Source organism: Humulus lupulus, chromosome X, assembly GCF_963169125.1.
Source record: "Humulus lupulus chromosome X, drHumLupu1.1, whole genome shotgun sequence".
Classification (NCBI taxonomy): Eukaryota; Viridiplantae; Streptophyta; class Magnoliopsida; order Rosales; family Cannabaceae; genus Humulus; species Humulus lupulus.
Window position 1 is genome coordinate 222009557 of NC_084802.1, and position 27566 is coordinate 222037122.

At 35.2% G+C, this 27566-nt stretch overlaps 1 protein-coding gene across 2 annotated transcripts; it reads right to left on the reverse strand.

Moving 5' to 3' along the window:
• Window positions 1-1685: 1685 nt before the first annotated feature.
• Window positions 1686-6797, reverse strand: LOC133807247 (PHD finger protein EHD3-like). 2 transcript variants are annotated; one of them, XM_062245458.1, is made up of 7 exons: window positions 6580-6797; window positions 5865-6210; window positions 5136-5354; window positions 4702-5031; window positions 3907-3996; window positions 3728-3772; window positions 1686-3080 (listed from the first exon to the last, which is right to left on the reverse strand). In XM_062245458.1, exons 1-7 carry the CDS (start codon window positions 6780-6782, stop codon window positions 2181-2183), a joined length of 2133 nt encoding a protein of 710 aa, XP_062101442.1. In that variant the 5' UTR covers window positions 6783-6797; the 3' UTR covers window positions 1686-2180. The 2 variants fall into 2 exon arrangements, with proteins under 2 accessions (XP_062101442.1, XP_062101440.1); XM_062245456.1 differs by having other exon boundaries at window positions 4702-5034.
• Window positions 6798-27566: the final 20769 nt, after the last annotated feature.

Here is a 27566-nt window from a genome sequence, read left to right on the forward strand (position 1 = left end):
GGCACAGTCAAGTCCAGACCCTAGCATATACTATCGAGTCCTATCGATTTCTATCGAGGTGCATCAAAAATCTAGAAAAAAAACTCAGATTTCTTCATTCCCCAGCCCCGATCTATCCTATGAACAAAAATCAACAAAAAAACCAGACACATACACATATTGCAGATTAAATATGAAATCCATCACCTTCGCTTTCTTTGGGGTTGTTTCCTTCTATTTGCTCGACGTTTTCTCCTTCGCCTTCTCCGATCAGAAACTCCGACAATATCCGAGCCCTTGTTCGTGGTCGTGGAAGACAATGCTTGGGTTATGATGGATTCAATTGGGTTTGAGTGTTTTTTTCCTTTGGGACTAAGGTATTTTGGGAGGGGAAGAGACCGAGAGAATACGGACAGTGCGTGGGAAAAAATGCCAAGGGTATTTTGGGTAGTAAGGTAATTAGTAGGATCAAAATGAGAGTTATATAGTGATAGGGTATTTTCTAAATGTAGTGTCACTTAATGCATTAAAAGTCAAATTTCTCTTATATTAATATAAATTTAAATGTTATAAAATATCATTATTATAATAATAATAATAATAATAATATATAATACAAGACTAAATACTTAATAATTATATTAATTTAAATTTAAATGTTATAAAATATTATTATGATAATAATATATAATCATATTTTTTTCTAATTATATTAATGTGAATTCAAATATTATAAAATATTATTATTATAAAAATTAGATATTTAATACTTATATCAATATAAATTTAAATATTATAAAATATCATTATAATAATATATAATATATAATCTTAATTTTTATTAAAAAATTATAAGTTATGTTTAAAAAATGTGTCATATTATATATATTTAAAAAATCATAAATAATATTTTGGTTTAATTTTTCGATTATTATGTTTATGTCATTCTTTTATAAATAATATTATTTATTTATTTGAAAATTATGACAATGATATAAAACTAAACAAAGGTTCATGTATCTATTATATATATAAATTTCAACAAATATTACAATTTATTCTTAAAAATCAATAAAAACAAGACTAAAATTGAAGTAAAGCATTGGGAAACAGGTGAACCAGTTACTCGATAAAGTAACGAATTTATTAACCATTCCAAAAATAAACTAAATTAAAGACTCGACCAAATTATTAGCAACTTTAGGTAAGCTCATTAGTTTGCAAAATGATAGAAATCATACTGGAAGAAAGTCAAAATTCATAAACGTAAAAGTAATAGGCCTCACAAGTACTCCTAAATAAAGGTCTTTAGAAGCCCAGAAGTTCTAGTTGGGTCCAATTTAGCTTAAGCCATCACTGCTTAGACTTTTGCTCGACCCAGAGAGCCCAGTTATGAGAGGGGGGAAAAATCATTTTATCAAGTGGCGTGGAGCAAGTGTTCAACATTGGAAAGACAAATAATTATAATAAGTTTCAATCACTTAATATATACAAGAGACATTAAAAGTTCCAACTATGTAATATACAATGGACAAAAAAAAAAGGATAGAAAGAAAGAAAGAGGTTTCACTTTCAATCATGTAATAGACGAGACATATACAAGCTCAACTAAATGTGTGCCTGTAAGAAGAGAATAGTTTAAATTCTAACACGAGTGATTTCTCTTTGTAATTGAACCAGTATGAAAAAATATAGCAACCCATATAAACCATAAGAGACGTAAAATAGAAGAAAGAAAAATATCCTTAATTTTGATTACCAAGAGCAGCTGTTTCATAACTCGTTTTTCTGCATTTTACAAGAATGACTGACAAAAAACATTAGCTTCTAATAGCTCTTGAAACAAACATATGTACTTGTATGGTACAGTATTAGAAACATGCATATTCAACAATGGCTATTAAAATGGTCACTCTACCAGATTGACGTAGTGATTCTCATACCCTTTCACTTCAACAAGGATAGGAAGTCTTCCCTGAGATGCGTATCAAAATATATATATATATATATATATCAGCAAATCGAACTCAGCTTACAACCTACCAAAATATCAGCCCTCAAATTAACGAGGCAAAAGGAAATTAGCGAGGGAAAAAAGAAAATCATTAGCACAAGGATATACGCCTAAGAGGTGAGACATTACTCGTTGAGACTGAAAATTACAGTCTCCCTCTATCCCAGCATTACCTAGTAGTTTTGACCTAAATGCCAGCCAAATCCTCTTCATAGTTAAGAGTATTGACTGCAGTTAACAGCATCTCCATTCCTCCACCTTTATCTGATCCCATGATTCCTTTACTTTTCCACTTTCCATGATTTTCAAATGTCACTATTCTTCCACTGCGTTTCTTTTTCTGTTTGTTTTCAGAATTCTCATATGCCCTTTTTGCTGTCCTTATTGCGTGCAATTTATCTTCACACGATCTGCAAAACCACTGTCCCTCTGGAAAACTAGTCAGTTCTGGTTTCAGACAATAGATATGGTACGCACAATCGCAGCCATCACATATAATGATATCATCATCATCTTTATTAGTAAGACAAGATCTGCACAAGCAAGACGGGCAGTACCAGCCAGTAGTACCATACGATTTTAGCTGCTTTTTTGTCAAACACCTTGCATGATAGAGTTTAAAGGGGCAGAATTGATGGTCGCATATTTTTACCTTCTCACCTTCTCGTATCTCACTGTCACAAATTTTACAGCGTTCTATCCTTTCACTCTTTTTTGATGCTTTTTCTTCACCTGTACCACAGTTTGAATCATCACCCAGTTCAAGTGCCTCTTCATTTGTACAAGAACTTCCATTACCAACACCCTTGACCACAGTCTTATTCATCCTCTCACACACCACACAATTTTCACGATGTGAACGAATTCCACAGGCAGTGCAAGCAGCACAATACCAACTTTTTGGGGGAATCTCTTCAACAGCTGGTTCAATGCAGGATATGTGATACATCTCCTCACATGAATCACAAACTAGACAGTCCCTCCCATCTGCTTTGTATCCACAACGCTTACAAGGGCAAGTTCTGTATTCACAACAATCCTCTCCCCGATCCACCTTAGTGTGAGCGTCAGATTCCCAGCGGCAGAACTGTTTGAAATACCATGGTTAATAGATTCCTTAAAACAAGGATCGCATTAATTTCAATACAAAAAAATAGCATAATAATCAAGATGCATATGAAGTACTGAGAATTGTAGAAACAAGCACAAAAGGTTTCAAAGTTGTTAAACCAGTAACTGACTCTTATTGTACCATGACTTCTCACAATTGACACAGAAGATTTATCCTCCCATTCAAAAATATAAAAAAAAATGTAGTTTTAAGGTTTTAATAGCACACCAACATCTTAGACAAGAATTTGCGCAAAAGATAACACAAGCAGAGAGTGCAGAATATAAAACTCAGGATCTTTAGTCTAACAGTGGTAATTAAAACCTTTCTTACTAGGGGTCCATTGGTAGAATTTATTTCTACCGTTACTTATATAATGTAATTTTTGATAAATAATACAAACCATTTATTTTAAATAGAGAGAGACAACTTCAGATCAGAATTACTCGTCCCATCTTTTCTAACAATATAAAAATTTAACAACATAACCCTGACAACATCAGTCATCCATTTAACCGTTTTCCCAGATTTTAACTGCCAAAGCACCAACTACATGATTAATAGTTTTATTTTCAAGATCCAGATTACTTCATTATGCAATGTTATAATTGTAGTTCTTTTACCTCTTGTTTTCCATCTTCAGATGCGCTGCGAACTAAACCCCCCACCTGGCAGAAAGTTTATAACAAACAAAGCACAGAAAATCTGAAGTCATAACTGGTTAAAGATAGGAAAAGGTGCAAAATTTAGGAACTAAGAGTAACTAACATACATAGCAATATCCTCAACTGAATTGTCTTACCTGCTTACTATAGCAAGAACTCGAAAAATCAGAGAGGTTTTTCGCAAGAGAAACCATCTCAGCACCAACTGCTTGAAGCTTTCCCCAACCCTGGAGATATATAAAAGCAAACAAAGGGTAAGCCTTAAAGAAAATTCTACCTCAGTACCATACACACAAAGATAATAATCCTTGATTTTCACAGAAATGACCATGCAATAATGTAGCAAAAATTTTTTTACAAAAAAAAGTGAAGAAACCATGTTGGCAATGCCTTTCAACCAACTTTACCCAACACATTCAGCTCTAAACCGCAAATAGTGACCTTGTAATCAAATAGTTCATGTGCAAAGCAGAAGACATAAGAGTACTAAAATTAAAGACTACAAAAATGCAAGAAACAGCATGAGGACAAAAAATAATAAAACAATAAAATCGAAGTATTAAAAGAATCACAACATAAGAATTAAAAAAAGCCATGCAACTATCAACTTTCATTTTCTTAAACAAATCGGATAGGTTCAGAATTGATAAAATCTATTATTTAAAAGTAAAGTAAAAGGAAATGAACAAAGAATGAGGCAGATTTTTTAAAATATATATAGTATTATATATAAGGTCGAAATTTTGGAGAGCATGAAAAATTATATTCAAAGTAAATTATCCTGTCAATGACCTCTCCAAATAAATAAAACACTTAACCTCAACATCATATTTTTTAGGATGCAGATCATGACATGAGCAGAATTTAGAAATTCAAATTCAACCGATAAATATCAGAAAGGAAAAGCATTACATAGTGTTACCCCAACTTGCCTGTTGAATATCTGAATGGAATAGCATAGGAGAATGGTTGTAGGCTCCAGCTTTCATCCTTGAGTTTATAAGAGTAACGTCAAAAAATCTGTCAATCTTCATTTCTTGGAAGTTTTCTAACAAAAGCTTGCAGAGTGAGGTAAACTTTTCTGATGTTAGAATATCAAAACAAGTATGATGACACATCTCAGTGACTGAGCGATGATTTAAGCTATCTAAATGTCCATTGGATACAACACCCACTTGCCCACTAGCTTCTTTCTGAAATCCTTTTAAGAGACTATGTGGTTGTGAACTGCACCTCTCTCTATTCTCAATGTGATGATCACACTGCTGTAAAATAATCATAAATGAAAACAACAAAAACATTCAAAATAAAGACTTCAAAGAAAATACCACAAGTCACAATCACGAACTCTTGTTAAGGCACAAACCTTAGCTCTTGCTACATGATTAATATCAGGAAAGAATTCAAGTGCATCTTGAATGCATCCATGCATACCACCTTCACTCTCACTTAAAGACTGATACATATGCTCCAAAACAATTTTCCAAGGCCTCCGTGAACAATTTTTCAAACCATCCATGCAGAGGCAAGTTTGCTTATGCTCACAAGTATTTTCTACGAAAACGCCTTGTTGTTCTTTGAAAGGCTGAAAAAAAAAATAGAATATGGCTCAGGTTTTTCTTACAAAATAAATAAATCCTTAATCTACATTCTAAATATCAATAAAAAAAATTCTAAATGTCAATACGCAGTCAAAAAAATTAGTAAAGGAAAAATATTTATACGGTAATGAAAAAGAACAAAAAAAATTGAGTCATCCTTTCTCAATTTCACTAATTCACAGACTTTGTGAGGTAATCCCCTAAACGCATGTCTAAATTGGCAAATAAACAGTGCAATGGATAGAAAAGGAAAATATTTCCCATATTTCCATTCTCATTAAAGTCCACTGCGGGTTAGCACACACGACAATAAGTAAATCCCCTACACCAGTCTGAGAAATTAGACCAAGGGTTCAAAGAAGACTTGGATATTGATCATTGGGACAAGATTTGTGTAATTATATATATATATATGACAAAAAGTACCAGTAAAGAAAACGGACTCGTTGTAAATGAATAAATTTCCAAGAACAAACAAGAATAAAGCGGAAAACCTGTTGCCCCAGTAGACTTGCAGTCTTTGCATAAGCTCTGCCATCATCCTGTAATTTGCTCTCGGAACAAGATTTCACCTGCTTCCGCCTCTTGTAAGTTCGAAATCCCTCACTTTTCCCCGAGCTCCATCCTGCAACGTCAGCTGTTCCATTCCCAAATCGAACCCCATTATTTACTAAATCACTTTCCAAGCATTGAATCCCCTCTGAGCACTCTGTACCATCACCATTGCTTGTTCCTTCTTCACCGCCCATCTCAAAAAAAAAAACAAGAAAAAAAAAACCCCTAATTCCGCCAACTTTTGCAGCAACGAATAAGGGTTTCAAACCGCTATTACCTATGTACCTAAAAGTTCATAAATTCCCGTGAATTTAACAACACGAGTACAAGAAAAAATGCAAATGAAATCAATACCTAAACAGCTAAAACCAAATTCATCCAATTTGAACTTCGTAAGCAAGATAGTAAAGACCCCAAGAAATATAAGGAAATTCAATAGCCAAATTGTTTCCTATAGCCTAGGTTATAAAACAAACAGAAATTCAATTAAGAGCATGAAAAATAGATATCTGAGTCTTGTTTCAGACATAAAAGAGAAGCAAGACAATAATTTAGTTCATTTTTATAAAATTTGTCGCACATTTTCTGAGCAACCAAACATAAGATAAGGAAAACAAGATCTATATTGTTTGTAAAGAAAGAGAAGAAACGAACCTTGGAGAATAAGATTGGTCAAAATCTTGAGCCCTAAAGAAAGGACCTTGTTCTACAAGGGAAGATATGGGAGAGGAGACCTCGACACGACTCCCTTCGAATTTTGAAAACTGTCTGAACTGAAGCGTTTGTGATTTTGTGCCTTTCCGCTTGGTTTTTTTCTCTCTCCCTCTATTTCTTTTTTTAGTAAATGTTGGCTTCATTACTTGGAATTAAATTTAATTTGTGTTCCCAAATTTTTAATAAATTACGGCAATTTTTTTTCTTTTACAAAAATTACTGCAACTATTATCCAAATCGATAATGTCTTTTTTCTTTCGGATAAAATAAAAAATATGAATTTATTTTTATATTTACTATTTCATACATATATTTTCAAAAGATAAAATTAATTTATATTTTTTAGAATTCTTATGTACAGTCCAAGAAAACGCCAATACAGATTTTATTTATTTTAGCAGGTGGAGACTCATATAACTGAGCTTATTTACTTCTTGTAAAAGGCAAAATAAATAAAAGAAAAGGTAAACCCAAACGAAAGATTGTTCATCCTCTTCGCGATCGATCTTAGGTGGTCTTTATTAGTGGTCTGTTTGATTGAACTTTGGGGTGACATTGACAGTTCGGCGAACTCGGATCTTCATTCCTAGTGGTGGGCAAAACTAAGGTCCTGAAACAAAGAGCGACACCGCTATCTCTGATGGTCAACAATGGTATCTCTGCGGACAGAGGTGCTAGGTGGGGGAGCTACTCGATGACTGGTATCGGGGTTGGTGTTAAAGATAATAATATTGTTCCAATAAAAATGGAAAAAACAAAGTATAACCCGTGACAAAATGATTGATTAAATTAAATTATAACTTTATTGCAAAAATACAAATAAATAGAGGATGAATATAATACTAGAAACAATAATTTTATAACAAAAAAATATAAATAAATTAGAAGATGTAGATTAAGAGATATAGATGAAAATACAACTCTATAACAAAAGATATAAACAAGTATAAAAAAAAAAAAAAAAAAGATGTAACAAAAGCAATAGAAGAAATAAGACAAAAATAAAAACAAAGTAGAAAAGCTCTTCTCACTCATACAACCAAAGTGAAGAATATTGGGGATCACCAACTTAAACAAGGTTTACAACCTTTGTCCAAAAGTTTATTTCTCCCTATCTCAAGTACTAATGGAACTCTCACAAATGAAAAATAACTATTTGTAATAAACAAGCATTTTGTTGTATTTTTAGTCAAATGCTCTAGTAGATAGAAAATGTATGTCTTACAAGTGATCATTAGGCTCTTATTTATAGAGTTTTGAGACCTTTGAATTTCAAATTTCACCAATCCGCTTGGTTGTTGCCAATGTTTAATTGAGTGTTTATGAAATTAAAATTAATAATTGAGAGTTATTTGGGGTGTTAGAAACATTTAAAATTGGAGAGAAAGAAAAAATGGATTTTGGTTGTCAACTAGCCTGGCCGCAGCTAGGAGTATTAGTGGCCGCTGTCACTGGTCGCTGTCCCCCAGGTTGCCGCCAGGGATGATAGTGGTCTCTGCCATAGTGCTTTTCAGCCTCCCAAATTCTCAAAAATTTCAAAAACGTCACAAACTCGTTTCCACTTGATTTTGTAACCTCCATACACACATAATGGGAGTTAAAATCATATCTCCAATAACCATATCAAATTATGGCTTTGTGAAATTCAAACTATCAATCTACAATTTGTAACTGAATTGTAACTCCAAAATAAGTTATATTTGGACACACACATGTGTTTAATTTTGTAACTCTCAATACTATGTTACAATATGTGACAAATCACATTTTGTCACACTGTTTAATCTAACATTATATTATATAATGTTATATTATTTCAAATAATATAATGTTAGATTAAATAATGTGACAAAATGTGATTTGTCACACAAATATGATTTGTCACATATTGTAACATATTATTGAGAGTCACAAAATTGGACATATGTATGTCCCCAAATGTGACATATTTTGGAGTTACAAAATCAGTTACAAATTTGTAACTCCCAAATATTACCCAATAATGTGTATATTGTATGTTACACACTTGAGATTGGATTTCTTAAAGCCATATGTGAAATGGTTGTTAGAGATATGATTTTAACCCCAATAATGTGTTTTGAGGGTTATAAAATCAATTGGGAGTAATTTGGAACCGTTTGGAAAAATAGCACAATTTTATATGCTGAAATTGGCCAGTGGCCGTGGCCAGGGGTGGTGGTGGCCGCGGCCTGGGGAACAGAGACCAGTGGGTGTGGCCACTGATACTCCTGGGCGCGGCCACAGTGGTTGACTGACCAAAAATTCAGTTTTTTCCAACTTTTTGAACGTCTCCAAAAACACAAATAATTCCCAAATCTCATTTTTAATTCTATAAACATCCAATTAATCATTAGTAACAGCCATGGGGGTTTGTGGAATTTGAAATTCAAAAGGTATCTCAAACTCTATAAATAGGAGTCTAATGCTCACTTGTAAGACACACTATTTTCCATCCACAAAGCACTTGGCTGGAAAATACACCATAGAAGTTTGATAATTTCAGAGAGTTATTTCCTAGAGAAATCCCTTAGTGCTTAGAGAATAGGGGGAAATAAGTTTTTGAGCAAAGGTTTTGAACCTTGTTCAAGTTGGTGATCCTCACTACTCTACACTTTGGTTGTGTGAGAGTTTGTGTTTTTCATTCTTTTGTTCTTATTTACCTGTATTATCATTGTTTTGAGTTTGTAATCCTCTTCTTCTACATCCTTCTATTTCCTTGTATTTTGGCAATTGAGTTGTAATATTTCTTTAATCAATATTATCTTGTCTATTGTATTTTTTGCATTGAGTTGTATTTTGGTTTTTCTATATTTCCATTGAGTATAATATATATTCTCTAACAATCAAAAGCTTATCCCTTTTTTCAATGTAAGGTGAGACCATCAAGATCATGAACCAAGACCTAGTAAGGTTGGATAGGTTTGATGGATCCAATTTCACTAGGTGGCAAGATAAGGTGAAATTCTTTTTGACAACACTCAAGATAACCTACATCCTTGAGTCATCCTTGGCACCTCTAGCCGAGCCATTCGACAAAGACAGTCCCGAGGTGGTAGAGAAAAGAAGGAAGAGATAAGAGGACAACCTGTTAGGAACGAGTTTCCTAATACACAGCAGAATGGCAGTGGGTTGGCCCAGTGTACAACAAAAATTTTGTAACATATTTAAACTACCTTTAAATATGCGGATCCATTAATATACATACATTAATCATAAGCAAGTAAATAGAAAAACATACATCTTGATGCCTATCAAGTGTCATTACTATCTTTTCATAATTTGAACGAACTTCCTATCCAAGTTGCTCCCAGGTACTCACACCAAGATCTTCCACAACGTTCTCTACACCTCAAGAAGTGTGTGGGCACTTAGAGAATAAAGGATGGTTAATTTCATATTCTACTTGATTTACTCAACACATGATATCAAAACAATATGCCTGAAATTGGTTCTGTATCTTTTTCAGGAAGAGATAGAAAAATATCATTCTTTTTCACAGAGCGAATGACTGTCTTCTTTCTATTTTCTGAGTCTTCTGATTATTTTCTAATAAGTCTTACTTAAAAAGAAAATATTCAAATTTTAAAAAATAAATCTGAAACCAATTTACAATTTATCTTTTAATTAATTAATTATCTTATTAATGAAAATATCCAAAAACTAATTTTTGAATTTTCTATTAATTAATTAATTAAATAAATAAAATTGAAAAATCTAATCCTGAAAATTATGTAGTACATGCCTGTTAGGAGTGTGTCCTAAAAGCATGTAAAGACATTTGTTTTTTCTGTGAATAAATAAATACGATGGGTTTATTACTATTGTTATATTTAGATTGTTAAATTATTGTTTGAATAATTTTGTAAATATCAGAAAAATTCCATATTCATTATTGAGGATGTGATCTTGTATTAGTACGAGAGAATTAAGATCACATGAATGAATAAAAATAGTCAACAACAACAAATTAAAGTTATGGAATTCTTTAATTGGAGTTGTAAGTACGGTTTACTGAGTATCATTATGATACAAATAATCTAGATTCGGATTATTGATGTGGTAAGACATCTCGGTAAAGGTGCTTTTATATAATATGATTATATATGACAAGGACCGATGTGAATTAAAGTCTTTATCCAAAAACCATTTAACAATAAAGACTTGTAATTCATATCATAACTGATGATCATTTATAGATCAACCTGAATCCTGAGTGTGCATGAACTCTTGTTCATGTTTATTAAATCTCTTGATTCATTCGTTAAGGTCTCTTCAAAGAATGAGGCTAATGACTTTTGTTTTGGAGATTTAATATCATGGATGGCTGGGAACATGTATCAACAATACGGAATCTAATATTTCCTAACGGATCGTATATTAGTTCCCTTAAGGGTTAATTCTGGAACTGAATGATTTTGAGCTCAAATCTATAATTAGATTATAGATTAATTATTCACTAGTGAATTAATGGTACTTAAGGAATAAGAAGTAAATTAGAAAGGTAAAATGGTAATTCTTCCATTCTAATTTATGAACTAATTAATTAGAGGGTTGAACTATTGTAAGATGGTTATATCAATGGACGACTTAAGAAAAAGATTTCTGTAAAAGTATATCTATAACATAAAGAGTGCAATTCTGAATTTATAGTGGAGTAATATCAGAATTAATAAATTAACTATTATAATTAAAGAGTTTAATTATTTAGTTTCAATTTATTGGAGCTTAATGTTATAGGTCCATGGTCCCCGAAATGGCTCAAACAATCACTGTCAAAGGCAAATACAAAAATGGGCAAAAAGGACTTATGTGATAAGTAAAATATTTTTCTATGTATCAAACATAATTATTGATTAATTATGTGTAATTAATTAATTAAGAATTAATTAATTATTTGATTTAACAAAAATATAATTAATTTTGAATTAATTTATTTTTTGGGATTTTTGGTATTTAAATAATAATAAAATTGGGAAAAATCACATGCCTGCACATGCATGTGGTACACGTGTGGCGCAGTGCACAGGCACTGTGCTACACACATAATAGAGAGACTTGGTCTCTTGATTCCACAATTTTAGTTATTTAAATATTAAATAAATAATAAGATATTTTGATTTGATTTAAATATTATTATTTAAACAAAAATCTGATAACTGATCAGTTATTTTGAATTTGTTTAAAGTAACAAATATTTTAATATATTGGATATTATTAAATATTGGATATCAGTTTTCACAGAACGTAAGTTTTCAGGGATAGAAAAATATCTAGGATTCTCTCAGAGAAGAAGATCAGTGACAAAAACAAATGTCATTGTTCTTCACAAAACCTAGGTCCAAACTTTATCAGATCTCATGTGTTGAGAATATATGATAAATAGTTATTGCCTATTATTTGTATAGCGAGCCCACACTCGTTCTTTGGGTGACTGAGAACATTTTGGAAGATCTTGGTGTGAGATCTCAATGATTCAGCCATACGAAAAGATAGCAGCAAGGAAGGACATGAGGTAATGTTTCTATTCTTGTCCTTGATTCAATATATATATGAGTGTGAAGAAGTAGATCTAGAAATCTTATGGGATTAATCTGACAATTTGATTGTTGTTCCGCTGCGCATAATCTCTGATTTGATCAATAAAAACCAACAATGCCACATACAGTGCATGGGCTGTGTGTGGTCGTGTACCATCCTATATTTTAGGAATATTTGATTTTTCTATTTTTATTTAATTATTTATTTAAACTACTTTGCAGATAAAAATCCAACAACCTGATAATTAATTCAAATTTGGATTCAAATTTAAATTAAATATCTTTTTAACTAATTATCAAATATAATTAATTATTTGAATAAATATCAATCTTTTAAATTCAAATCCAATTTGAACTTATCAGATTATTATCTCCCACTCAAATAAAGATATTTAATTAATTCTACCAATTAATTAAAACCAATAAAAATTTCGAAATTAAATATTTAATTTATTATAATTTCGAAAATTATAATTAATTATTTAATATAATTTCAAAAATTATATATTAATTAATTTTGTTAATTACAACTAATTTGTAATTAATTAATCACTAGTATCACATAATTGCATATTTGGCCCGAAGAGCATATTTCTTCTTAAATATGTCTTTCAACAATTTTTCCATTTATATCAACTCTTGCCTTGAATAGTGTTGATAGAGCCGCTGTGGGGACCTATGGACCTATAATTCCAAGCTCCAATAAATTTGAGATTATTAATTAAACTCTTTAATTAAATAATCTTAATTTATTAATCTCATGATTACTCCACTATAAATATGAGACTGTACTCTTGTAATTATAGACATTTCATTTACTGAGTACTTTATAATGATAAAGGGTCCATTGATATAATCATTGCATACAAACTAACCATCTAATAAAGGTTCATAATTAATCGGGAATAAAATTATCGTTTTACCCTTTTAATTATATATTGTTTTCTTAAGTACCATTGACTTTACTAGTGAAGGTTAATTCATAACTAAATTATGAATTTGAGCTCAATAACCTTTTCAGTCCCAAAAGTCAACCATTAAGAGAACCATTATTCAATCTCTTACGAGAAGGTTTAGATTCCATATCTGTAGACTATGTCCCCAACCATTTACATTAATGAGTTCCCAAAACAAAAATTTATAGCCTGATCATTATGACTGACCCTAACGAGTGAATCAAAGAACTCATATAACATAAACAAGAGTTCATAATAACTTCAGGATTAAGATCTATTTGTATACAATCATCAGTTGATATATTTAATTAATACCTCGAAACAGTATTTAACTAAGTATTAATAAACATATCTGGTCCAATTCTATATTTTCTCTAATATATAAAGTACATCCACTAAAGTGTCCTACTACACTAGTGATCCGGATCTAGATCACATGTATTCATAATACTAGTGGACCGTACTTGCAGTAATTAATCTAAAGATTCCATAACTTTATTTTACTGCGAACTATTCAAGTTTATTTATCTCAAACACAATCCTCCCGTACCAATACGTGTTTGAGATCACATATATGAACTCAGGAATTTTTATGATATTTACTTAATATTATCACAGAATAATATTATCCATAAAATATATGCATAACAAATTCAATTTATTTATTTATTTCTTAAAACAATGACTACTACATATGCTTTCAGGGCACAATTCCCAACACAACCTTCTTTGTAGGGGTCATATCCTTAATGCCCTATCCGATAGGCTATATGACCTCTATACCAATACCAAATCCGCGAAGGAGATTTGGGAAGAGTAAGTACAAGACCGAGGAAGAAGGTACAAGAAAGTTCTTAATTTCTCAATATTTTGAATTTTCTTTCATTGATGGGAAAACTCTTTTACCTCAAATTCATGAGTTACAGGTGATTGTGAATAAGTTGAAAGTTCTCAAGATTGAGCTTCCCGAGGCCTTTCAAGTTGGTGCAATAGTGGCAAAATTACCACCAACTTGGAGGAGCTATAGAAAAAAAAAATCCTCCATAAGAATGAGGATTACACTTTGGAAGAGATTCAAAAACACATAAGAATTGAAGAGGAATCGAGAATAAGAGACAAGGGTGTGAATGAGTCTAAAGATGAGACTTCCAAGGCCAATGTAGTTTCACACAAGCATCCCAAGGGCAACAACAACAAAAAGGGTAGTGGGAACCCTTTAGGTCCAAAGAAAGATCATGGACAATTCAAAGACATGAGAGGTCATTATTTTGTTTGTGGAAAATCCAGGCACTATGCTAGAGTATGTAGGTACCAAAAGGACCCACATGAGAATGAGGTAAATGCTATAGAAAAGGAAGAAAAGATCCTAGCATGATTACCATGTTTATGTGCCTTGTTGGGAAATGATCATTTTCATGTAATAAAGCTTGTACTTTTGAAAGCTATCAATAAATTAAAGTATTATTCTATGATAATTCTTTATTTTGCTATGAGATTTGGATATGAAATATTTGTGTGAGATATTAACAAAGTTTCAAATGAACTTGTTAAAATAATAGGTAAGAGTGACCTATTATTCCATAATGTGATTATTTGTTTGAGAAATTCTCACATTACATTTGTGTTCACATTTTTATTTTGTGAAATACATAAAAGAAAAAAACTAAGTGAAAGTTGCTTTGAAAGAAATGTGCCTTGCTTTAGCAAGTAAATAAATCAAGATAAACATTGAGGTTTTTATCTTGATCTATTGAGAGTTTATCATGTGGCTTAGGGGACTCATGATGAACTTTGAGAATTATAAGTCTAGATTTATCTTGGAAGATAAATGACTTAATAGAAATGAAGAGATTTATATTTTAAAGTGGTTATCACTATGTAAAAAAAGTGAGGGTGATGCTCCAAAGTTAATCAATTTATTTTGTTGATAATGATTGATTAATTTGGTCATCCTATCAAATAGGTGATTTGGAATTCCATATTCGAAATCACATTGGCTATATGTGTATAGAATGGACAAATCTAGACATGTTTAGTGTCTAAAGCTATTGTTTTGTGATATTTTGATTCAAGAAGGAATCAATTTAAAACATAAAGGAGAATTTTAGAAACAAATAGGTTTTTATAATTAATATTCAAATGTTTATCTTGAATATTAAACTATAAAATAGTGGGGTGTTGACTATGGTCAAAATCACTATTTTTAAAGAGTAACTAATTTTCAAACTATGGCTAGCAACAAAGTTCGAATAAAATAATGAGAGTGTTTAAGGATGCATGCATGAGAAAATGAATGAAATCATTTCTACATCTCAAGGGATGAGACTTAGACTCCCTCAAGAGATTCACGATTGATGGTAACCTATCTTAATACTAGTAACCAAACTAGTATTAGGTTCAATAAGTAATAACAAGTCAATCAAGTGAATAGTAGTAGTACTAATTTTTTTCCCATATGAGATATGAGTACTAGTGTGTTACCAAAATGAGGGTTAAAACTGAAAGATTTTTTAATAGAACTCAGTCTTGAAAAGACAAGTATTTTAGGGTAACAAAATACTGTAAGAGTTCTACCTATATAGACCTAGGGGTGGTGTCGCCCCTCATGAGAATTGGGAGTCATTCTCAATAAAAGTCTATGAATTGAATGTTCACATGACCACTAACGGTGCAAAAGCGAGACATTGAGGTCTCAAGTGAACATAGCAAAAGTGTGTGTTATCACCGGTTTGTTATCAAGGGATAGTGGTTCAATGCTTCGGCAACCTACATTTCAACAATCTTTGTGATAATTACACCAAGGTAAAATTCAAGTCGAAAGACATTTTACTTTATGCACCAATGCAAATGTTTCTATAGAGAGTGATTATTTAATCGAGTGGGGGAATATTATATTTTAATATAATGTTTGATTGATAATAAGTGTTACAAAAGTGATTATTTAATATAGTGGGTGAATGTTATATTATTTTATATAATATAATGTTAGATTAAATAATGTAACAAAATGTGATTTGTCACACCTTGTAACATATTATTGAGAGTCACAAAATTGGACACATGTGTGTGCCCAAATGTGACATATTTTGGAGTTACAAAATCAGTTACAAATTTGTAACTCCCAAATATTACCCAATAATGTGTATATTGTATGTTATACATTTGAGATTGGATTTTGTAAAGCCATATGTGAAATGACTGTTGGAGATATGATTTTAACCCCAATAATGTGTTTTGAGGGTTACAAAATCAATTGGGAGTGATTTGGAACTGTTTGGAAAAACAGCATAATTTTATATGCTGAAATTGGCCAGTGGCTGCGGCCACAGTGGCTGACTGACCAAAAATTCAGTTTTTTCCAACTTTTTGAGCGGCTCCAAAAACACAAATAACTCCCAAATCTCATTTTTAATTCCATAAACATCTATTTAATCATTGGTAACAGCCATGGGGTTGGTGGAATTTGAAATTCAAAGGGTATCTCAAACTCTATAAATAAGAGTCTAATGCTCACTTGTAAGACACACCATTTTCCATCCACAAAGCACTTGGCTAGAAAATACACTATAGAGGCTTGATAATTCCAGAGAGTTATTTCCTAGAGAGATCCCTTAGTGCTTAGAGAATAGGGGGAAATAAGCATTTGGACAAAGGTTTTGAACCTTGTTCAAGTTGGTGATCCCCACTGCTCTACATTTTGGTTGTGTGAGAGTTTGTGTTTTTCATTGATTTTTCATTCTTTTGTTCTTATTTACTTGTATTATCATTGTTTTGAGTTTGTAATCCTCTTCTTCTACATCGTTCTATTTACTTGTATTTTGAGCAATTGAGTTTTAATATTTCTTTAATCAATATTATCTTGTCTATGATATTTTTTGCATAGAGTTGTATTTTGGTTTTTCCATATTTCCATTGAGTATAATATATATTCTCTAACATATAAAATAATATAACAATCCGCCACTTAGATTAAATAATCACATTCTGTAACACTTATTTAATCAATCAAACATTATATTAAGATATAATATTCTTCCCCACTTGATTAAATAATTACTCTCTCTATATGAACCATTCACTACTATAAAATACCCTTTATGGGTCACCTTTTTAAGATACGCACCTAAATGTAAGTCCTAAAAAATATCTCTGGAGTTTTAGGACTCTCAAAAACACATTTTAGGACTCGCAATAAGTGTCTTAAAAACATATGTGAGTCCTAAAAAACCTGAATAGAAAATTTAAGAGTGGTGACTTTTAAGGGCTTACTTTTGGTGTCCTAAAAGAGTATTAATGGCTCCAAAAGTGAGCCCTAAAAACTTTTAAGTAAAATTTGATAAAATATTCTGGTCATTTTCGAATTGGGGTTTTTTAGAGCTAGGGTTCATATCACTTTCAACACAAAAAGAAGAGAAGAGAGAAGAGAGGGTCTCAGCTGGGGTTTGAAACCAAGGGGCGATGGCAGCTACATGAGGGGACGCAGGCGACGACAAGCAATCTCAACCACCATGGCAGGCACGCGTACAGGTGCTTGGGCGCCTAGGTTTCTCGGCCACGACATCCTTGACAGCTGGGTTTCTCATCGACGACAGCAGGGACAACGGTGACAGCAGTAAGGACGGTGACATCAATAGGTATATTTTCTCTTCTTTTTTTTCATTTCTTTGATTAATAATGTTTTACATTCATTTTATATTTAAATGCTCTTTCTAAAATATGTTTAGGATTTGTATCAATTTGAAATCCCCAATTTCAAATTGAAGTATCTTGTTTTCTAATATTGAGTGTGTAAGTATTTTCTTTGAGTTTGTTTATGCTAAATTAATTCTTTGGTAAATTTTTGAGTTTCAATTATTAAAAATCCAAAAATTACAGAAATTGTATATAATAGATAGTTATATATGAAACATAAATTCTTTAAATCTTTATTTTTATAATAGATAGTAATTATTGATTGAAGATATTTCTTTGTTTTTTTTTCAACTAATTAAAAAAATTTATTGTTGTATCATGAGTTATATATCTTTTTTTGGGTTGGTTTAATTCTAGAATAAATACTAGAGAAAAAGTAATTTGGATCAATGGAATAAGGTTAAAGACAATATTAGAGATAAAAACAAGTGTGAAGAGTAGTTCTGGTAGAAAGTTATAGAAACATTCATGAATATTATTCTATTTATTACTAATTATTTAACAATTATAAAATAATGTGTTTATGATTTATAAAATATTTTAATTATTCCTTTTAAAAATAAAAGAATTAGTGATTTGAAACATTTGGTATAGGATCTCTAGGAATTAACATGATTTACTATTTGAATTCTATTTATGTGCACTTTTTAAAATTAATGTCAACATCTAACTTTGTTATGTTTTATACTGTTGATAATAATGTTTATGTTAATATTTTGATTGATCTTAAAGCATTGGATTGGTAGCTAATTGCAAAAGGTATGTTGTATTTGATTTTTTTTTTAATTTTCAATCTTTTACAATTTTGAATGATAATTGTATTACTTTAGTGGAGTTTGAATATCTTAGATATGCATCCGTAGTGAAGTAGATTATGGGAATTTTGTGTGCTGCAGTGATAACGGAAGATTGAGAACTTGCATGTCTTAGTGAAGTAGGTTATGAGAATTTTGTGTGCTGCGGTGATATATGGATGAAAACCTATGTGTTGTTTGATTTGTTTGACATGTTGGTGTTGATTGTGACAGATGGCTAGGCTAGTAAATTAGGGGATATGCTGTCCAATTTTCTATAGATTTTTTTATACTTAGTTTTTGTTTTGTGTGTTTATTTTATTTTCTTAATTTTTATTTTTTATTAAAACAAATAAGCGCAATATGGAAAATAAATGGATGTCAGTAGAATATATAAAATGGGTTGATGAGTTTCTTAAATTTAGTTTGGATCGTGCCAAAGATCCAAACTATATTTGTTGTCCTTGTAGTGAGTGTGGAAATATGAAAAAGATGACTGCCACAATGATAAAAGTGCACTTATATTTCCATGGGATAAATAAAAGTTATAAATATGGTATTGGCATGGTGAAGAGCTTCATGTTACTCCCGACCCTCCTAGGATGAATGAAGTTCGAAATTATAGGCAATTTGATCATGGGGATAATTTAGATGAAATGATTGATGATGCATATTATGAATCAGAAGTAGATCCCGTTAAGTTCGAAAATCTTCTTAATGACGTTGAAAAGCCGATTTACCTTGGTTGCACTAAATTTACAAAGTTGTTAGCCCTTCTTATATTGTACAATATGAAAGCCAAAAATGGATAGCGTGATAAGATTTTCACGGAATTGTTAGTTTTTTTGAAAGATTTATTGCCTGAAGAAAACGAGATACCCATGTCATTTTATGAGGCTAAGAAAACTATGTGCTCATTAAGCTTGCAATATAAAAAATGTAGTGTCCCAGAATTTTACTTAGCTAGATAGTAATAATAGTTAGTAGTAGTTTGTAGTATGTTAGTTTTCATGGGTTTTGGTTCAAGCCGGGACTTAGTTGAAAACTCATAGCAACAATTATGGATTTTATAAGTTTAACCTATAGTTTAGAAATATTAATTATAACATAAAGTTTGATTAATATTGCTTGTCCTAGAAATATTATTTATTATAACCTAAGGTTTAGATAGAATTATTAAGAATGTGACACTTGTCATAATCATGTTTATTAAGGATTTAAGTATTATTGATGAATAGATTAATTAAAAGAATGATCTAGAAGCTCTAGAACCTTCCAGCAGCTGTTAGGATCACGTTTTGACTCAGTCAAAACTGCTTAATCAATTCAAAATATGTTGAAAAAGTGCAAATACGTATTTGATATATCAACGTATGCTAATATATCGCAGCTATAGGGGCTGATATATCGCCTATAGGAGATACAGAAAACACGTCGACTTCGCACGAACGAACGAACGGGGCTCGGGAAAATGGTCTAGGAAATATATCGCCCAGAGTAGGCGATATATTGCCCCTGGTGCATTATTTTTGAAAGTTTGGGATTTTAAATTTAAAAACAGCCTTAACCACTTGGACCTGTCTTTGAACGATTTAACCGAGTTTTGGGCATTTGTTGAACGAAAATTCAAATCTTTTTTATTTTATATTCATTTATTTATCCAAATTAAAAGGGGTTAGTTTCACTCCTTGAAATCTATAAATAGGACCTAGTACTCGGCCATTTTCTTCATTCTTCAAGTATTCTTCTGAGCCTTCAAGTTGCTAAGGTTACTATAGAAAGAAACACTTGAGTTTTGGGATAAAAGCTTTTCCAATCTAAGCTTTTCTAAACACTTGGGAAGTAAGATATAGAGTTATTTTGGTATTAAGGTATAGATCAAGTCATAAGATCATCAAGGTATTCTTATCCTTAAGTCCAGTTCTTCATGGTTCTTTAGTTTTCTTTCATATCCTAACTCTTGTTTATGATTCTTGATTAGGTGTTTAAGTTTCTTGAAACTTAAGATTCTTTTCGGTAAGAATCTACTTGGACGGTTTAGTTCTCTTTTCATCTCTTTTCTTTAGAAACCCACCGTTCACACTGTTGGTTTTAGGAGTGTTCTAAATCCCGTTCTTGTCTCCATATCCCGGTTTTTGGTAAGGAAAACAAGATAGATTATATGTGTTTATATGTTTATCTTATGATATGTTTTATGCTATGATATGTATATGTATAAATATGTTTTATAGTCCTTGGGAATATGACTTGCTTAGATAGCAAGCCCCAAGAATTTATGTTTTGTAGTCGCTTGGGCATATGACTTGCTTAGATAGCAAGCCCCAAGAATTTTTTATCATTTTTATGGTTTAGAGTTATGATTTACCCTACCTTGACTAGTAGATAGAGGACCTAGATGGGTTATCATATACTATAGTATGATCTAACCTACCACGATTAGTAGACAAAGTACCTAGATGGTTTTATCACATACCATGTTAATGGGTTAATGACCATTAATATTGTAGTCCTATATGATATACATTTTTTATAGTCATATGTTTTATAGTATTGTTTATCCAAAAAACAGCTGTTGATGACGTGGCAAGAATTTTCAACACGTGGCCGACACGTGGCAGAGATACTGCTCGCATATCGACCAGAGATATTTCCGTATGAGAAGTTCAAGTTTTATATACGATCAGCCTGGTCGTATACTCCATTTATTTATGAATAAATCTGTACAGTTGTAATGATATCCGAGAATATCTCTTCATTATGACCTGAAGATCCGTTTATTAAGGGAAGATATTATTACTTGACTCATGTAACTCTTCTTGAGCCTATAAATACACAAGAAATAGCTCAAGAATGGGGACCCCTTTTTTTTTCCGGATCATATTACTATTATCCATCGTTTGTATTGTTTTCTCCTTCTAAGGTCTATGAAACTCAGGAACCCTAGTTATTTGATCACACCTTTGGAGCTCAATATTAATAATAGTATCAAGTGGATGTAGGTCATTACCAATCACTGGGGCTGAACCACTATAATTCTTTGTGTTCTTTATTTCCCATTAGATTGTTTTCTAAAGCTCTGTATTATTTTTCTGTCGTTTTCTAGACTTCGTGTCATTGACCAAAACGAGGGTCAATATTCTGGTGCTTTCATTGAGAGCTGAACTCAAGACGATCTAATGGCAAAAACTACCAAGAAGACTGGACAGGCTGCCGCTGCACCATCCCAGCCTCCTCCCCCAAATGTGGCTGAAGATGAACCTCATTTGGAGTTTGATGAGGAGGAGTTGGACTCTGAGACCCTGAAGACAACACTGGGGGTGTTGCAAGACGAGTTGGCCAATCTGAGGGCCAATTAGGAGAATGTTGCCGAGATAATGGCATCACAGCAAATGGAGATAGAGCACCAGCGCCAGGAGTTGAGCGAGCGGCAGGTGGAGATGGACCGTCGACAGAGGGATGCCATGGAAGCCCTTGAAGCAGCCATCCAGCTGGCTAGGAATCAGGTTGTGCCAGCCTCCCAGCCTGATCAACCCCCAAGCGGGCCACCTCAAAGGGGTCCTAATCCTAGTCCTCCGCTCTAGCCAATAAGCCCTCAGAGGCCAGAGTAGCCACCTATGCCTCAGGATGATATCCCACCTAGGGATCTTGAGACGCAACCTCCGTCTCAGGCTGGTCGAGGCAATCCCCTACGCCCGAGGCAGAATAGGGCCGGGCAACAGCCCCGCAGCCCTAGACGCCCAGGGGGTGAGGAGCCGCATCCACCGAGCAGGGGGCAACGTCCTTCTGCCAATAGAAGAAACTCATAGACAGGCTCTGCGGTCAGGGGCCCCCCACAGCATGACAATGCACGGGGACCCACCGACCAACGCAGGCCTCCCCCTAACGTTCGGGAAATGCCAGCCCAAGGAGGCAACAGAGGAAATAGTCGGTTGCGCCATAGCCAGTCACGGTTCAGAGATGGACATGGCTACAATGAGGCCGACTCAGGCAGAGGAAATGCTGGTCGGAGGAACGAAGAGAGAGGTAGAGGCAGGAGCCCCCCACCTAGAGAAGACCGACAAGCAGGTCACAATGCGGGGGGCAGCCCAGGAAAAATAACGTCTTTAGCTTGGAGCCAGCAAGTAGTGGTGAAGAGACGATGATTTGAGGGATGTACTCAACGACCGCCGAGAAAGGCACGATGAGTACATTCCCCCGGCACCAGAGGCCCCAGCAATTCCGGAAGCCGTTCAGGCTCAAATCGATGCCCTGAACCAGGCTGTGCAGCAGCTGGTCGGGGGGCAGACATCGCACATTGAGTACGATTGGAGGAGAGGCACCCCTTTCGTACAAAGGATTGCTGTGGCAGAAACCCCCAGCAAGTTCAAGATGCCGACTCTGCCAAATTTCGACGGGTATGGAGACCTGGTATCTCATGTTAACAAGTTTGAGATACAAATGGACATTCAGAAAGTCTCTGAAGATGCTCGCTGCTAGATCTTCCCAGCGATACTTTCTGATGCCGCCCAGGAGTGGTTCTTTAAGTTCCCTCCTGCAAGTATAGTATCCTGGGAGATGTTCGTGAAGGAGTTTTACGGACAGTTCTACACGGGTCGTGTGCACCCCACTGAGGCGAGCCAACTGGTCGAGATACGCCAGAAATAGGGGGAGCCCTTGAAGGAATACGTTTAGCGCTTCATGCGAGCTGCAGCAGGAGCCAATACTATGGGCGATGAAGGCAAGATGATGGCCCTAACCGCTGGGGTTAGGTGCCATTCTCCCCTCTGGAGTAGCCTTAGAAAGCATGGGGTTAAAAGTACCCAGGAGTTTTTAGATCGAGCTGATCGATACATCAAGCTCGAAGACGCAATTGCCGATGAAGGGAAATCGCCAGCAAAAGACAAAGGGCCCAAGGAAGAACCTGCCAAAGCTGCCAATGGGTCTAAGCCCAATGGCAATGGCAAAGGCAACGGGAATGGCAATGGTAAGAATGGTGGAAAGCGGGCGAACAACGAACCCTTGACCTCCGAGAGTAAGCGCCCCAAAGGTAATCAGTATGAACCGAAATTCACTAATTACACTGCCTTTGTTGAAAGCCGAGTCGAGGTTTATCAGGCGACCAGCTCAAGCGTGCCCCACAAACGACCCGCACCAATAAGGAAAGATATCTCCAAGAGAGATTCAATAAAGTTCTGTCGTTTTCATAACGACTACGGGCACGACACCAATGAGTGTAACCAGCTGAAGGATGAAATTGAGTTCCTGATAAGACAGGGGCATTTAAAAAGATATGTACGAGCCGCGAGAGGTTCTCAGTGAGAGGCTCAAGGTGGCAACGAGTCGGCGCCTGCACGCCAACGCTCGCCACCTTTACAGCCAACTTCTGTGGCAGGTACCCTACTCACCATCTGCGGAGGCCCACATCTTGCAGGAGATAGTGGAAAAGCGAAGGAACGATATGATCGAACCCTACGCCATGACCAGGACATCGAGATGATGAGTGTCGAGGATCGTGCACCAAAAAAGGCTCGAACAGAGGAGGAACTGATCACCTTCTTTGACGACGACGCCCAACATGTGCGATTCCCACACTCCGATCCGCTGGTCGTGGATGTACAGATCGCAAATATGATGGTGAAAAGGGTGTTGGTCGATACAGAAAGTTCGGTCAACATCCTATATAAGTCCTCCCTGGAAAGGATGAAGTTCTCCGTAAAGGACCTAGAGCCGTGCAACCAAACCATTTATGGTTTTTCCGGAGAAGGGCTCGCCCCAGTAGGGTCAATCAGACTCCCAGTCACAGCAAGCACTGTACCTGCTAACAGGACATTACTCACTACTTTTATAGTAGTTGATTGTCCTTTGGCGTACAACGCTGTGATAGGGAGACCAATTCTGGTCGACTTGCGAGCCGTCACTTCTATATGGCACCTCACCATGAAATTCCCAATGGACGCAGGGGTAGGATGCGTGTTGGGAAACCAAAGGGAAGCGAGGGAGTGCTACAACACCTTGATCACCAAGGCAAAGAAGGGTGTATCGAGAGATGCCATCGGGAAGGAGTTGCAAATGGCAACTGATGTTCAAGCCCGCTCAGGTGATAATCTCACAAAATAGGGTGTTGCCCAAAGTGAGGATAGAGACTTAGATCCTCGCTTTGGGGATTTTGAAGAAGAAGTGGGACCCATCGAGGACCTTGAAGAGGTCCAACTCGATGAGGAAAATCCGACCAGAGTTGTGAAAGTCGGTAAAAACTTAGAGACAACAACGAAACAAGCACTGGTGGAGTTCTTAAGGAGGAACCAGGATGTCTTTGCCTGGTCGCATAAAGACATGGTCGGGATAGATCCTGCAGTCATCAGCCATGTCCTGAACATTGACAAAAGCTTTCCACCAGTGCAACAAAAAAGAAGGCTGCTCGACAAAGACAGATCAAAGGCCTTGAAAGAGGAAGTCGAGAAGCTGAAGGAGAATGGGTTCATCAGGGTGGCATTTTATCCATCGTGGGTCTCTAATCCCATACTCGTGCCCAAGGCGAATGGCAAGTGGCGTACGTGCGTGGATTTTACAGGCCTAAATAAAGCCTTCCCAAAAGACTGTTTCCCACTCCCGAGGATCGACCAGCTGGTCGATGCCGCTGTAGGACACGAGATCCTCTCATTCATGGATGCATACTCTAGGTATAATCAAATTAGTATGCATCCCCCTGATGAGGATCACACTAGCTTTTGAACTGATACAGGGCTCTACTGTTACAAGGTGATGCCCTTTGGTTTGAAAAACGCTGGTGCGACTTACAAGAGACTCATCAACCACATGTTTAAGGAGGTGATCAGTACAAACATGGAGGTTTACGTCGACAACATGCTGGTTAAGTCGAAGAAAGCAGAAGGGCATGTAAAGGATTTGCAGGAATGCTTCAACATCCTGAATAAATATAGGATGAAGCTAAATCCCCTTAAATGCTCCTTTGGGGTAGGATTAGGGAAGTTCTTGGGATTTATAGTTAACTCAAGAGGAATTGAAGCTAATCTCGAGAAAATAAAAGCCCTGATCAAGATGAAGTCGCCAGTGAAGATTAAGGATGTCCAAAGCCTGACCGGGAGGATTGCTGCTCTAAGTAGATTTATTTCAAAATCAACACACAAGTGCGTCCCATTTTTCAATCTACTAAGAGGCAATAAGAAATTTGAATGGACAGATGAGTGCGAACAGGCCTTTCAAGCACTAAAAGCGCATATGGTGCAACCACCCATCCTGTCGAAACCAGTCGATAAAGAGACTTTGTTCATCTACCTGGCAATCACGGATTACGCTGCTAGTGCTGTTCTTGTAAGAGAAGAAGAATGTGTGTAGAAGGCTGTCTATTACGTAAGCAAAAGGTTGATCGGAGCAGAATTGAGGTATCCCCCCATTGAAAGGTTAGCCTATTGCTTAGTTTTGGCCTCTAGGAAGTTTCGGCCTTACTTCCAAGCTCATTCGATTACGGTATTGACCGACCAGCCTTTTCGGCAAGTCCTGCAAAAGCCAGAAACTGCCGGAAGGTTACTAAAGTGGGTAGTCGAAATCGGGCAGTTCGACATATCTTATCTGCCGCAAGCAGCGATAAAAGGACAAGCCTTAGCTGACTTCATTGCCGAATTCACAAAGCCCGCGGGTGGCGAGCAGATTAAGGAGCCCAACGAGCCTGAATGTCAAATCCAAGCACCCTCGTGGAAATTGTTCACAGACGGTTCGTCTAACGAATCCCACGTAGGAGTAGGAGTGATATTAATAATGCTGGAAGGGCATCGATTTCACTGTGCAATTAGATTTGACTTCACTGCTTCTAACAATGAGGCTGAATATGAAGCATTACTCGCTGGACTGCGATTAGCCAAGGATATGAACATAAAAGTGCTTGACATCTATAGTGATTCTCAGCTGGTGGTGAACCAAGTCTTGGGAGAGTATCAGGTGCGAGGTTTGAAGATGGTCGCCTATCTGAACAAAGCAAAGGATCTGTTAGCCCAGTTCGACAGATACAGTCTCTAGCAAGTACCTCGCGATCAGAATTCCAACGCGGACGCTTTGGCGAAGTTGGCAAGTGCAAAGGATGCTAATACTCTGAACATAGTGCCAGTCGAGCGACTATCAGTACCAAGCATCCAAGTAGCAGAAACCACTCTGGTCATCTAGATGGCGGATACATGGATGGCACCATATGTAGAGTATCTGTCAAGTGGCGTGCTACCAGCGGATAGAAACAAAGCTAGGACCCTTCAGCGGCAAGCTGCTAGGTATATCCTGGTCGATGGAATCTTGTACCGAAGGGGATACTCACTGCCAATTCTCAGATGTGTTACAAAGGAGAAAGCCAAAGAATTAATGAAAGAGGTACACAAAGGTTTTTACGGGGACCACGCTGGGGGGCAAAGCCTGTCAAAAAAGATCCTAAGGCAGGGATATTTCTGGCCAACCATGAATGAAGACTCAATAGAGTTCGTGCGAAGATGTGACAAGTGTTAGAGATTTTCTAAAATCCCACGAGCAGCTCCCAACGAGTTAAAGCAGATGCAGAGTCCATGGCCCTTCGCAGTTTGGGGAATAGATCTAATCAGATCTTTGCCTACAGGAAAAGGTGGTGTAAAGTATGCAGTGGTTGCCGTCGACTACTTCACCAAATGGGCCGAAGCTGAGCCACTCGCGACCATAACGACCAAGAAAGTGCTTGACTTCGTAGTAAAAAACATCATTTGTTGCTATATATTACCAAAGAAGATAGTCTTAGATAACGGCACCCAGTTTGACAGTGATCTATTCACGGACTTTTGCAAACGTCATGATATTATCAAAAGCTTTTCTTCAATCGCTCATCCCCAGGCGAATGGGCAAGTCGAAGCAATTAACAAAACGCTGAAGGATACCCTAAAGAAAATACTTGAAGAAGCTAAGGGAGCATGGCCAGA

Excerpts from the sequence above, each read along its gene's own strand:
- LOC133807247 (XM_062245456.1), bottom strand. The coding sequence starts at position 6,782 with ATGAAGCCAACATTTACTAAAAAAAGAAATAGAGGGAGAGAGAAAAAA. Across the intron at positions 3,773-3,906 it reads GTTCTTGCTATAGTAAGCAG|GTGGGGGGTTTAGTTCGCAG; the intron begins GTAAGACAATTC and ends ACTTTCTGCCAG. Across the intron at positions 3,081-3,727 it reads CTGAAGATGGAAAACAAGAG|TTCTGCCGCTGGGAATCTGA; the intron begins GTAAAAGAACTA and ends TATTTCAAACAG.